This window comes from Apiospora kogelbergensis (genome assembly GCF_038363985.1).
Source record: "Apiospora kogelbergensis strain CBS 113332 chromosome Unknown utg000005l_segment0_segment0, whole genome shotgun sequence".
Taxonomy (NCBI): Eukaryota; Fungi; Ascomycota; class Sordariomycetes; order Amphisphaeriales; family Apiosporaceae; genus Apiospora; species Apiospora kogelbergensis.
Window position 1 is genome coordinate 2,124,207 of NW_027117422.1, and position 13,719 is coordinate 2,137,925.

Below are 13,719 nucleotides of genomic sequence, written 5' to 3' on the forward strand. Positions count from 1 at the left end.
TTGAAAAGTGTGATTGTCATCAGTAAACAGTACATAAACACATCAAGTGGCTATGTGTATGCATGCTTCCCCCATTGCCGGTTAATAGAACTTAATTGGTATTCCAGCGGCAGACCAGAATATGCAACACACGTCTATGACCCCCCTTCCTCTCTACCTAACTTTTATGTTGGCGGGGGGCTATTATATCAATAACCTATCCAACCAAAGCAGCAGCACTATAGCACACAAATACTACAGGCATATCCCAAGTTTGGCTATCCTGTCTACACGAACAAGAGGAAGAAGATGGAACCTGGCCTCGAAAACATGGAGGCTTGACAACAGAAACTCCTAGCACATTACGTGCTGTTTTACATGAAATCCCGCCTGTAACGCCTGACGACGCCTGGAAACCTCCATGATAGTCCTTATGTGCTCCCTCTTTGGATAATCACCCCTTTCATCACAAGACTCTTGATATCACACGTTTACCCTTTCCTCCCGTGGAAGGCTGATAAGACAAATCGCCCAGCAAGATAGTGTCCAGCCCAAACTTTCTTCATCACTCAGCAAGCGCTTCTCGGGGCTGCATTACGCCATCGAGTCTTTGACGAGTGTAGGTGCTATCCGTCTCTTTTTCGGCTGGCTTCCAGCACCCCCGTCATTCTCGCTCTCACTTGCGTCGCGCTTAACACCAGTAACGGCTGTGGAAGCCGCGGTGCTGCTACTCGGTCTGGGTGTTTCTGGGGGCGTTGTCATGGGGACGCCAGTGACCTTCCCAGAACTAGCGGCGGCGATTCCAGGCACGCTCCCACCTATCAACGTTGGATTTGTCATGACGGCCGCTGATGCCTGTGTTGTGACAGAGGATGTGCTATTCGATCGCGCTGGCGAGGACGGTCTCATGCTGACAAAGGAGGCTGTAGTTGGGGAGATGGCGCCGCAAACGAACTTGCCGAGTTTCGATGTTGGTGAAATGGTGAAGGTGGCGCAAAAGTAGTAGGTGTTGCCAAAGGGGTGGCTTGGTTTGAGGATGTCACACCCGTAGATGTCTGAGTTTTGGACGTACCCATCTCACCAGTGTAGACCTGTCCTAATTCCCCAGATTCGAAAGACAATGTAGAGCAATATCCATCTGACGACGAGATAAGCAATGTCAGACCGTCACTCGACCTATCCGAATCTGATTAGCAGCTTATATGCGGAATGCTTGTTCTATACCATATTACTTACCATGCCAAGTCGGTGAAAGTCGCAAGATGGAGGTTGCTGACAACACAGATAGGGGTCATTTGCTGTGTATCGTACAGGAGGACCGAATCTTGTGTAGCCACGGCATACATCACGCGGTATGGCAGAGCGAAGGTTGGTTTGGGACCTGGCGCAGATGCGCCTGTCTCTAAATTCGAAGGCTTTGATGGTGTGCCGTTCTTTTCTGATTCAGAAGCCGATGTTGGTGGCGGCGGCGGCGGCGGATCCATCACTGAAGGGGCAGGTGACGGCTTTGAGATTGGTTCAGGCAACGCAGGAATGGGATCCTCGGCAGACGACGTGTCGATGGTGATGTGTTTGGTTGCAGGAGGGCTCTGCTGTCTCAGCGTGTAAACAACTGGCGAGCACTTGACAGCCACGGACGGCTTCTTGTGTCCTGGCAGGTGTGCAATAGGGGGTTTGTTGATTCCACCTCGAGTGTATATGTAGACAGTGTTAATCACCTCATAGTTGTTGGTAGAACGAGCTCCTTCTGCCGTAACATGCTGTATTTGATATTGGCCGGCCGGCGTGAGTAGAAGGCTTCCATCCGGGGTGAATGTCAAGCGTCTGAAGAAAGAAGTCAAGGTTTCATTCGCGTAAAGGCTGGCGTTCTTCATGCCCGAGCTGCTCGGCTTTGGAGACGGTTCCATGGGCATGACTGCAGGTAATGGAAGCGACGGAGCTGGTGAGACGGAACGTCTCGAATGAGAAGAGAATGACGACCGCCTACTGTGGCTTACAACGCTAGGAGGGTTCATGGGCAGGGGCACCGAGGTTGGCGTACCCGGAGCCGAGGGGACAGGCGAGCCAATAGAAGCCCCCGGTGTATCAACAGCGGCCGCGAGTTGCTGACGATAGTCGGGTGCTGCGGGACTCTCCGAGGTAATACGTTTTGGTGGTAGGTCCATCTTGGCGTGGCTGGCGACTTTGGTGGTTTTCTCGTCGTGATTATTCAGCGTGTACTGGCCGTCCTTGGTCTTCAGAGAGTATATGTGCACCGACCTATCCGATGACTGGGTTGCAATGTACTCGTTCAGGGGGTCCCAAGTTACGCCTTGCACGTAATGGCTATGCTCGGCAATCTGTCGTACGAGGGAGCCAGTTCCTGCGTTGTATATACGGGCCACGTTGTCCATGCTTCCGATGATGAAGTAGGAGGCGTCCGGGGACCAGGCAAGATCGTATATCTCGGCTCCCGTAGAGCGACACATGTGCTTTGCCCGCCATGTTTCCTTGTCTTCTCGTTGTTCGCTGCCAAATGCAGGTTGTGAACTGTCCGAGGGAACCCAGAGGATCACGTTACCGTCATCGCCGGCCGAAGCGAGAACTTCGCCTGTGCAGACACAAAGCCACATGTCAGTGCTATGCATTGGAGGTATCAGGAGGTGCAATGCTTACCTTTCGGGGCCCATCGTACAACATTAACAGCCTGGGTGTGCTTTGCTAGGGTCGACAGGTATTCGACCTTCCTATCCTCGCCTTCGCAATCGACCTTCCAGATGCGGACGTTGTTGTCTCCGCCTCCAGTGGCCAGCCTGCCCTTGCCATGAGGTTCGAAGTGAGCCGAGTAAATGGGGGAGTTTTGGTCGTGCCAGTGTATGATCAATGGCGTGGATTTCATCTTGGCGGTCCGACAGACATATGAGGATGGTAAAGAGTCGAGACAGGCTGGAATGGATGATGGATTAGGTAGGTATGGGAATTGTCGGTTTGGTCGACACTCAAGAGGTTGTCGTGGCTGCTCACGCGCCTTTTTGATTATTAAGGTTGGCAGGCTGTTGCCCCGCGAGCCTCACCGAAGCGACGGGGGACGATTAAGGCCGAGGAGCAGCTCGGTCTGGGTTGATTGAGGCGTTGGTCGGTGTAACTCTTGATTGCCTTAAGTGGCTCGAATGCGAGGGGTGGTAAACCCGTGTCTTGGGTAGGAAAGTCTGAGGTCTCAGCTGTTGGAAGCCGGGAGACGATCCAATTGATGCAGATTCCGGGTTGGACATTCAAAGCTCTCGCGAAGCTGCGCTGGTCTCTTCTTCCGCTGCTGGGATAGCACGCTGAGAAGGTCTGGCAAACTAGAGAGGTACGAGGAAGGGAACAGAAGGAGTGGGTAGTTCGTGGAATGGAGGATGATGGGATCGAGTGTTGGATGGAACTTGAATCGCCGTGCCGTTTGTGCTGTGTCGAGGATGGATGGCAGTCGACAATGGACAATCAACCAATCAAGCCCTGCTGATCCAAGGGGAGACGCCAAACGAGTTATACGCAGCCAGCGTCCGTCACAGTCGAACGAGCAAATGAAATTGACAATGCAGCACTGTAGCTGTATCGGGTTACCTACATCAGCATGGGCATTCCAGTCCATCCAGCCCTGTCTTCTTGTGCTGGAGGCGTCGCAGCGAAGAGGCTCTCATTGGGCCTTGGAAGCTTCAGTTAATGGATGGATGGACCCATAGCGGGCAGGCGCGTCTGGGACGTGGGACGTGGTAAGGGACGTGATCTGGCGTCGGGCCAATCACGTCGGGCCATTGGTGATCCTCGCTCAATCCCTCACTCCCCGGCACAGAAAGCAGGCTCGGCGATGGCCATAGTTACTGGTGCACAGCAAACCTACCTACCTCCTACCTACTACGTGCATGCGTTTCGGCACACAGACCATTCTTCGCGGATCCTGAGAAATGTCGGAGGCTGGCAGCTGGGGCATGTGCCAGCTAATAGCCAACCCCTGAGCAGCATGCTGGAACTTCCCGCCCATGTGGTTAGCTATGCCTCCTGTCAGTATCCTGTGAGCTGTCGGTACGAGGTAGATGCAGGTGGCCAATACGTTCCATCCAGCCAGACGGACGGATTCCCGGAGCCGAAGGCATCGGGCCACCCATCAACACTCTCATCCACTTGTCGGACAGTCTGAGTGTTTCGGGGCTGCCTGTTTCTCTGGCCTGGCACGGACTTCCCTAACCCGAAGCTCGGTCAGTCGGTCCATATTGCCTCGCCAACTCATCAGTGCAAATGTTAGTAGCAGACAGACACTGTCTCGACCATTGTATGAGTGCTTGCCTGCCGAGCATTCTCTCGCAGTCGTTGTCGAATTCATGGCGCCCTTTTCCCGAGAAGACTGGCCGTTGAGGCGGTGTGGTTCTCGCCGGCCTCAGGCGCCCCAAGCAAATGCATGTGTCCATAGCCCTGAGCCACCCTGGCCCGAATGGGCAGCAAAAGAAGCAATTCTCTCACTATGCTTAACCTTAGGGAGTTCTCGCCCGTTCATGTACCATAAGACACCCCGTTTTCCCAGGGCCACAGAGGCTCGCACGTAGACTCGAACTCTAGCGGCTCCTAATAAGCCTATATTCATTTGGGTGCGAGGGCACCAATCACTATATTCCTGTAGATCGCTTGGCTCCGTCCATTGGTCGTTACATGACTTAGAACCTGAGCTATGTGTAGAGCACAAGAAATTGTAGTCCAGCCAGACCTGATCTAATCATACCTTTCTTATCTGCACATATTCAACACATTCATTCGAGATATGACATCTCATGATCAAAACCGGAGTCGTTCTTATTGGGGGCCAATGCAGCCATGAGAGCAGCCTTTGCTATCCCCCCAATTACAGCATTCTGGACAGTCAGATAATATACCGTTCGTACATTAGCGTCAGCACCATCCAGAATCATCTGATCAAATGCACGCATGCAATCGTCATCAACGCAGTCCCTTCTTGAATACTGCTTGAGGTCCATTCAAGCCTTTGGCCCTGGTCGCCGTTGAGAGTATGCCATGCACCACAAGTGTCAGAGTATAGGGTTCCGGTCTGCCTCACACAAGCGGTTTGGCTTACCCCCTACGCTCCAATCCACATGTAAGCAAGTGCCGATGATTGCGAATACCATGCGCTTGGATGTAAGATAGAGAGGCTGGAGTTGGACTTGTGCAATGGATGCATTCGTGTCTGTAACGATATTTTATTGCCAGCATGGTCAAATGATCAACTTGCTACTCTTTCTGAGTCTTGTTCTATCACTCGCTGTTACATACAGCCCGTCATGTCCTGCCTATCACGGAGTATGCAACCGAGATGCATGTAAGCTGCAGTGGAACCCAGCACAGACAGGTCTCTCAGTCTCGCCAACGGCGATATCGTTTTTCATATGACAGGCTCAACAGAAAGGCAATCTAACATGGCATTCGTCAACAGCCATTGCGTTGTATAGTGAAACGTATGCGCAACAGCAAGGACCGTTGATTTGCCGGCCAATTGGAGGGTGGTCGGAGGTGGATGTCGACACCGGATGCAGGCAAGTACTGTACTTTCGGCTTCCTGAGTGCCCCTCTTCTGCTGAATGTGCAATACGACTTCTCGAATGCCCCCGAGCCCCTGGAAGCGATCAACGGGCGGTTCACCTTCTAATCTTGGATAGGTAGCAGACCTGCCTTCTCCCCAGTCTGCTCGCCGAGCTGTGCACTACTGCAAGTGGGTACTTACGGCAAGGGATGAGTGGCTTCGGCATCCGAGGGCGACATGCTAGCCGCCTTGCCGCCTCTCGCCCAGCATCCTTCATCTCACTGGAAGCACAATCTTTTACGCCCAGCACGCAGGCAGCAGGGGTGGCTGGGTGGGAACGGCGACGAAGAAGCCCCGAACGTGGTTTGTCAGCTGTCAGCACTAGGATCCCCCAACCCCATTTTGTTTCCTCCATGGCCTCTACAAGTAGTAGCCTTGCTGTAAGCCTCCTTCGGGGCCCGGGGGCTCCAACCTATCGTACCCGGAAGACGCAGTTGGCACCCGCACCGAGTCGGAGCTGGCAGGGCGTAGTGGGTTTCTTCTGGCTTGTCTAGTCCACGGGTCTGTCGGGCAAGTACAGACGCCTTCGTCATGGCACCATTGGCCATTGGCGGATCGAATCTTTTCTGGTGGTACTTCGCATGACTGGGGTGCATCTGGGTGCAGCTGCACTAGACACTAGATGCTTAGGGGGTGGCACCCTTACTGGCACCCCTACTGGGCACCCTTCAAATCAACCAACACTCTTGCATCGGATGGAGTCACGAAGGGTCACCCACATACTAGCCCGGATACGGCTTCGCCAGCAATGAGTCAACCGGGCAGAGAGCACTCGAAAGAATCCCGGTCTCACGCTCACCACTTCCCAAGCCACGCAGCCAAATTACCTCAGAATGATTCACAGCAAGAGGGATATATGTGGGTGTGCATCGATTGGGTTTATCTAGAGTACGGAGTAGATGCGCAACTTTGCCCGTTTTCGCACAACACGCAAGTGGAGTGAGTCCTGGGATCGAATCACTGGCTTGGACTCACCATCCTCTCACGCCTGGAATTCCCTAACGGTAAAGGTCCGAAGATTTGGATGTATTAGTACTGTAACTGACTTATCGACCACAAGCGGGCCTATAACCGGGGTCTATTCCAACCTCTTAATTGCCTGCCTGCCTTTTTTGTTGTGGTATACTTTCTTATAATTTCTATTTCTTCCTCTTTGGAACTTTTCACCCCAGAGAAGTAAAAGAAAATACCCCAAACGCAAAAGGGTCTCGTGGAACCGAACCAATCCCGGCGGATTCGTAATTGTGACGCTCGGCGCGCGGCGCTGGAACGGTACTCACGGACGACATTGGCCTCGAGAAAAAACCCCAAAATGTCGGCCAACATTGGCTTCTTGGGAACCTCTGCAGCCAGCGTGGGGCTGGTCGCACTCTTCACCATCCCCGCCGTGACCAGATTGGCTCTGCAGCTTCGGAGCCGGGATGCAAAGCCGTCAGACATCTACGAAGACGTGGACGGCAAGAGTACGCCGGAAGCTGTCAAGGCTTTCGGCGCAAAAGTTCCCAAAGCCTTCATCCTCTTCTTGTCCCTGGTGGGCTTAGGTCTCTCGATCGCGGTGGCTGTACTGTCCACCCTCGACCAGGGAAAGGGTCTCTTCCTCGAGAATTGGCTCGCCGTTGCCGCTTGGGTAAGTCCACGTGGATGATTAGCACCTTCCTTTTGCTGGGATTGCGCGAAATGCGCAAAAGATCCTCGCTAAAACGTTTTGCAGGCATTTCTCTTCCTACAATCAATATGCATTGCAGCAAGCCACAACTCCGTCACGGCCTATGATCTAGGTCTGTATTCGGCACTTTCGTGCATCGTCCTAGCTACCGCTCTAGCGTACCAGGATAATCGAGTCGCACAAGATCTTTTCAGGCATGACACAAGGGTTTTTGTTCTCAGGGTCATCGAGATCGCTGCTGTCGTCGGCCTGGCTTTTGCAAGCTTATCTGTGCCTCGGCGCCCCGACGTCTTCCACAATGATCAGCTTGTCGATAGATACTACACTAATTCTGCCTGGGCTCGCTTCAACTGGAGCTGGCCCGCCAACGTTCTCCAGCATGCAGCCAAGAAGAAGACCCTCGACCTGAACGATCTGCCCAGGCCGGACCACTTTACGAGAGCCAAGGAAACCACGGCCGACTGGGAGAGCCGCGGCTTCACTGGCCCGTTGTGGATAAACATCATCCTCGCTCACAAATGGATGTTCGCCCTGCAGTGGTTCGCGACTCTTGTCACCTCGTTCCTGAACTTCGCCCCTCAGTGGTGCGTCTTACAGCTGCTCCGGATCCTCGAGAGACGGAAAGACCGCGAGCCTCTTGGCTACAACGCCTGGATCTGGGTTGTTTGGATTGCCGTGGCCATCATCGCCCAGTCATGGGTCGAGTCTCAAGTCTTCTGGATGTCATGGGCTGAACTGTGCGTTCCGATCCGAGCTCAGTTGTCATCTTTGATTTTCAAGAAATCAATGAGACGGAAGGACACGAAGGGCGCCGGAAAGAAAAAGACGCAGGACGCCAGCGCTACTGAACCTGCCATTACCGCAGCATCTGGAGAGTCTACTGCTACTGATAAGCCTGACACGGAGGAGACCGAAGAGGAGCAACTTAAAAAGAGCAAGCAGAGCACCGTCAACCTGATAGGAGTTGATGCGAAGCGTGTGTCGGACTTTGCATCCTTCAACTTCTACTTCCCCGGCAGCTTTTTCCAAGCTCATTGTGTCGCTGTTCTTTCTGCTGGATCTGCTGGGCTGGCAGGCTCTGGTAGCTGGGTTCTCGACCATGGTTGCTATCACTCCCGTCAACACCTTCTTTAGCAAGCGATACTCAGCCGCACAGGATAAACTGATGAAGGTCCGTGATGAGAAGATGGAAGTCGTCTCCGAGGCTCTCCAGGGTATTCGCCAGATCAAATTTGCCGCTCTTGAGCCGCAATGGGAAAAGAAGATCGGGGGAGTCCGCGAGAGAGAACTCGACGCCGTCTGGAGCGCCTTCATCAACGATATGATGCTAATCGGATGCTGGCTCACCAGCCCCATCATGCTTGCAGCTGTAGCTCTTTCGGTTTATGCCGCTATCCACGGCAGTCTCATCCCCAGTGTGGCATTCGTCTCGCTTGGTGTCTTCCGCGCACTGGAAGTTACTCTCTCCGTCATCCCTGAACTCATCACAGATCTCCTCGATGCATGGACCTCCGTCAAGCGTATCGATGCTTACCTTCAGGGTGCGGAGATCGTTAAATCGACCAAGGAGTCCGAAGAGATTACCTTTGACGACGCAACGATCGCTTGGCCTGCTGATGATAAAGACAACGATGATCCTGACAGATTTATTCTGCGCAACGTCACTGTCACATTCCCGAAGGGTGAGCTGTCAGTCATCTCTGGTAAAACCGGCAGTGGAAAGAGCCTTATGTTATCCGCTATCCTTGGCGAGATCGACGTTCTGTCTGGTTCTATCAGCCGACCCAAGGCTCCTCTGCTCAGCGAGAGACACGATGCCAATGCGAATCAAGGTAACTGGACCTTACCAGGTGCTATTGCTACGGTCGCCCAGATCCCCTGGATCGAAAACGCCACCATCAAAGAGAACGTCTTATTCGGGCTGCCTTATGACGAGCATCGCTACCGTACGACACTCGAAGTGTGTGCTCTGAAGAAGGACATTGAAATGTTCAGCGACGGAGAAGAAACGGAAATCGGCGCAAATGGCATTAACCTCAGCGGTGGGCAGAAGTGGCGCATTACCTTGGCACGTGCAATCTATTCCCGAGCGGAGATCCTTGTCCTGGATGACATCTTCAGTGCTGTCGACGCGCATGTCGGACGTCACATTTTCGAGAAATGTCTCAATGGTGAGCTTGGCGTTGGCCGAACCAGAATCCTGGTTACACATCATGTCGCGCTCTGTGAGCCCAAGACCAAGTACCTTGTGGAACTCGGCGAGGGCAGTGTCCTTCATGCCGGTCTGAAGTCGGAGCTTGAGGAAGATGGCACTTTGCAACAGATCAAGAGCCACGAGCAGACGGAAGCCGAAATACAAGCCGACGGAGATGCTACTATGGTTAATTCCGAGGAAACCTCCGAAGCTGATGAGGAGCAAGGAGAGCCCCTTGCAAAGGTGCCTTCGAAGAAACCAGCCCGGAAGTTCGTCGAGGAAGAAGCTCGCGAGAAGGGCGCCATCAAGAAGCACGTCTACGCCACCTACTTGAACGACAGCGGCGGCTGGTTCTTCTGGACGAATGTCATTTTCTTCTTCATGCTTGTTCAGGCCTTGAACGTCGGGCGATCCTGGTGGTTGAAGGTCTGGACTGGTATCTATGAGGAGGAGAAGACGCAAATGCACATTGCAAAGGAGGCGTCCGCATACTCGATCAACCTCCAGCAAACCAGCTTCCACAGACTCATGCAACCAGTTATACAGCCTCACCGTGGCATAGCCTTCTACCTGGGCATCTATGTCCTGCTGGCCGCTGCGAGTGCGTTGCTCGGCACCCTTCGCTACTACTACATCTTCTGCGGGTCTATCCGGGCGTCACGAAAGCTCTTCGCTCGACTAAACTTCGTCATTCTTCGATCGCCTCTTCGGTGGCTCGATACCGTTCCCGTTGGAAGAGTGCTGAATCGATTCACTGCCGATTTTCATTCCGTGGATACCCACCTCGCCTACTCGTTGGCTTTCGGATTTGCAGCGTTCTTGAATCTGGTTGGAGTCATTGTCGCCGGTCTATTCGTCTCGCCAATCATCCTCGGCCTTGCAGCGCTTCTCCTGTTCATCAGCGCCTTCTACGCTGTTCAATACCTTCACGGTGCCCGACCGGTCAAGCGCCTCGAAAGCACGACCAAGTCGCCCGTCTTTGAGCAGTTCGGCTCGGCGCTCAGTGGTGTGGCCACCATCCGCGGTTTCGACAAGGCCCCCGTTTACGTCGAGCGCATGTACAAGAAGTTGGACGACTGGACTGTTGCTACCTGGCATCTCTGGCTCTTCAACAGATGGATGGGTTGGCGCATGTCTGTGGTGGGGTCATTCTTCGCCAGTTTCGTGGCAATTCTCATCCTGCTTACTCCGGATATGGATGCTGCTCTCGCAGGTTTCGCCCTGGCCTTCGCGTTAGACTTCTCGTCCATGGTCATGTGGACTATCCGCCACTATGCCAACATCGAACTCGAGATGAACGCCGCCGAGCGTGTCGTCGAATACACGGAGCTCCCGACCGAAGACCTTGGTGGCGACGATGCGCCTGCTGCCTGGCCAACCGAGGGGGTGCGTCGAAGTCAACGATCTTGTCGTCGGCTATGCAGACGACCTCCCTCCCGTTCTGAAGGGCCTGAATTTCAGCGTCAACCGTAACGAGAGAGTTGGTGTGGTTGGTCGCACCGGTGCCGGTAAATCCTCCTTGACCCTGGCCCTCTTCCGTTTCATCGAGGCGCGGTCCGGAAGCATCTTCATCGACGGCATCGACATTTCCAAGATCAAGCTCCACGACCTCAGGTCGCGCCTTGCCATCATCCCCCAGGACCCCGTGCTTTTCTCCGGCACCGTCCGCTCGAACCTGGACCCCTTCGACGACCACACAGACGCCGAGCTCATGGACTCGCTCCACCGCGTCCACTTGATTTCGGAGGGTGAGACGTCGCCCGGCACTCCCGCTGTCGTCTCGGAATCCGGGTCGACCACCGGCCAGAGGGCCAACACCAACATCTTCCGCGACCTCCGCTCCACCATCTCCGAGGGCGGCCTCAACCTGTCCCAGGGCCAGCGCCAGCTTCTATGCCTCGCCCGCGCCATCGTGTCGCGCCCCAAGGTCATGGTCCTCGACGAGGCCACGAGCGCCGTCGACATGACGACGGATGCACTGATCCAGCGGTCCATCCGCGAGGAGTTCGGTGACAGCACCCTGATCGTCATCGCGCACCGTCTGAGCACCATTGCCGATTTCGACCGCATATTGGTTCTCAGCGACGGGGTAGTAGCCGAGTTCGGCACCCCGAAGGAGCTCTGGGAGGCGGACGAGGGCAAGGGCATCTTCCGCGGCATGTGCGAGGAGAGTGGTGAGAAAGACCACCTCAGAGCGATTTGTCTGGGAGAAAATAAGCAGTAGAAGAGAAGCGAGGGGAGGGAGGAAGAGGAAGAAGACTAAAATATATGGGCTGTGGAAGCGAAAGCCCATGGTGTGAGATCCATGAAAGAATACACGTTTACATTTATAATAGACATCAGGATAGGAGTTGTTGTGCATATCAAAAAAGCCCTTCATTCAACGCCCCATGAATATCGACCAACCGTGGTTCAACATATATGCACGAGAAAGCGATCGCGGCCGCCTTGATGATATTACGTATGATCTGCAGGGAACAGGAGCGACATGCCATGATTTTGAACGCAGACAAGGCAATTAAGACCTGCAAGGCATATGGTAACGATCGTAAGTAACATCTAGTCGACCCAACATAATACGCCCCCTTATAACCAATCCACCCCCGATCCATTGAGCAGCTAAAGACCTATGGCTTAATCTACTTTCTCCACACGCCTGCTCGAACTTCTTTGAATCGGACCTTGTCTTCTTCCCAATCCATAGCAAGTTCATTCGCAGATTATCGTCTGGCCTCTTACATTTGCATACCGGGGAGCTCCGTCAGCCCTAGATGGGAAGTATCAAGTCAGCTTTCGTCTGCAACACGGCCGCTACACGTAAAGAAGGGGGCGTGATGGGGGCTATCAAGGTGTAGATAACAGGAGGCGGTAGGAGAAGTCTAGAGTCTCTCACATTGGTCGTCACCGACGCTCTCCTTGAAGGACTGCGCCTTGAGGCAGGCGTTGGCCTGGGCCTCGGACTGGCGCTTGAGGGGCGCGCAGCGGTCGTTGGCGCAGTGGCCGTCCATGGCCTTCTGGAGGGCGTTGTCCTTCCAGCCGAAGAGGTAGTCGCCGTGGATGCCGTAGCCCGTGTTGTCGCCGAAGCTCCAGTAGAAGGGCTGGGAGCCGTCGGCGGGCCACTCGGCCTTGTTGTTGAACTGGCGCGTGTCGAAGATGATCTCGTACATGACCTGGGGGATCTTGACGGGGTGGGTGCTGGGGCAGGCGCCGCCCATCTCGAAGGAGCCCTGCGGGTACGCGATATGCGACTTGTGGTCGGGCGAGTCCGTATTGACGCCGTCCCAGCAAGAGGGGAAGGTGACAGTGACACGCCAGCCCCCTCCACAGGCCTGCTTAGGAAAGCCGGGTATGTCGGAGCCCGTGCAGGGCGCGCCGCCGAAGGGGCTCTGCTGCATGTTGGCTTCGCAGCGGAAGCAGAGGCCCTTCGGGACCTTGTTGGCTTGACGGTTGGTGCTGTCTCCCACCAACATGCGGAACCCCTGGAAAAGGATTTCAGATTAGATCTGGCTTAAGCCGGCCTCGAAACACAGACTCTTGAGGTAAGGAAGCCCCTTGAGCCCCTATTGATAGTAAATCAAGCATCCCCGTCACCGCCAATATTCAGCTCAGCCCATTCCTCGGGGGATAGGGGCAAGTAAGGAGCCTATCTTACCTTAGGGAAGGCCGTGACCTTGGCACTCTGCTGGTACCCTCGGATGTAGTAGATGGTCATGCCGGCCTTGGTGCCAAGCCCGAGGTTGGTGGCCTGGGGCACGCGCTTGTAGGTACCGTTGCGGGCCTTGAAGTAGACGCTCGCGGTCCAGTAGTTGGAGAAGTCCTCCGAGTACGTGCACGAGGTGCAGGTCGAGTCGGTTGGGGGTCGATGCTGGACGGCTGCATGCTGGCGTTGAAGGAGTTGCCGCCGATGATCTGGTGCATGTGAGCCGAGGGCTTGTTGCCCGGCTCGACCAGGGGATCGACACGGTCGACGGTGAGCTGGGAACAGCCGAAACGCATCAGCTCCTGGGCTGCCACCATGGATGCCGCGGCGGCCGCGGTCACCAGAGCTTTGACGAGCATGTTTGCGGCACTGTTGTAGGATTACTCGCACGAGATATGACAAGGGATAGTAAGGAATAGATTCGGAGGGTGGTTTGTTGCGCAGTAGAGCCTAGAGGTCATACGATCCCGGGAAGCTGGGTGTGGTGCCATGCCCTTTATCTACCTGCCCTGGCCGACCTTTTCCATAGATTCTCCCTCGAAGCGCCCATCACTTCTACCGAGCCATGGAACCGCCGTGTGGTGAGTAGC

The 13,719-nt window shown here is 54.6% G+C and overlaps 3 protein-coding genes across 3 annotated transcripts; 1 reads left to right on the top strand and 2 right to left on the bottom strand.

Annotated features, from left to right (window-relative positions):
* Nucleotides 1-573: 573 nt before the first annotated feature.
* On the bottom strand, nt 574-2,857 carry PG998_007286 (chromatin assembly factor 1 subunit B; the record flags this gene model as incomplete). Its single annotated transcript, XM_066874102.1, is given in 4 exon segments — nt 574-1,034; nt 1,052-1,155; nt 1,216-2,569; nt 2,635-2,857. The coding sequence occupies 4 exon segments, from the start codon at nt 2,855-2,857 to the stop codon at nt 574-576; spliced, it is 2,142 nt and encodes a 713-aa protein (XP_066730047.1).
* Nucleotides 2,858-6,881: 4,024 nt separating this feature from the next.
* Nucleotides 6,882-11,653, top strand: PG998_007287 (uncharacterized protein; the record flags this gene model as incomplete). The annotated part of the gene is made up of 4 exons (XM_066874103.1): nt 6,882-7,196; nt 7,281-8,211; nt 8,255-10,815; nt 10,877-11,653. The coding sequence occupies 4 exons, from the start codon at nt 6,882-6,884 to the stop codon at nt 11,651-11,653; spliced, it is 4,584 nt and encodes a 1,527-aa protein (XP_066730048.1).
* A 655-nt stretch (nt 11,654-12,308) lies between these two features.
* On the bottom strand, nt 12,309-13,488 carry PG998_007288 (uncharacterized protein; the record flags this gene model as incomplete). The annotated part of the gene is made up of 3 exons (XM_066874104.1): nt 12,309-12,908; nt 13,082-13,220; nt 13,301-13,488. 3 exons carry the CDS (start codon nt 13,486-13,488, stop codon nt 12,309-12,311), a joined length of 927 nt encoding a protein of 308 aa, XP_066730049.1.
* Nucleotides 13,489-13,719: the final 231 nt, after the last annotated feature.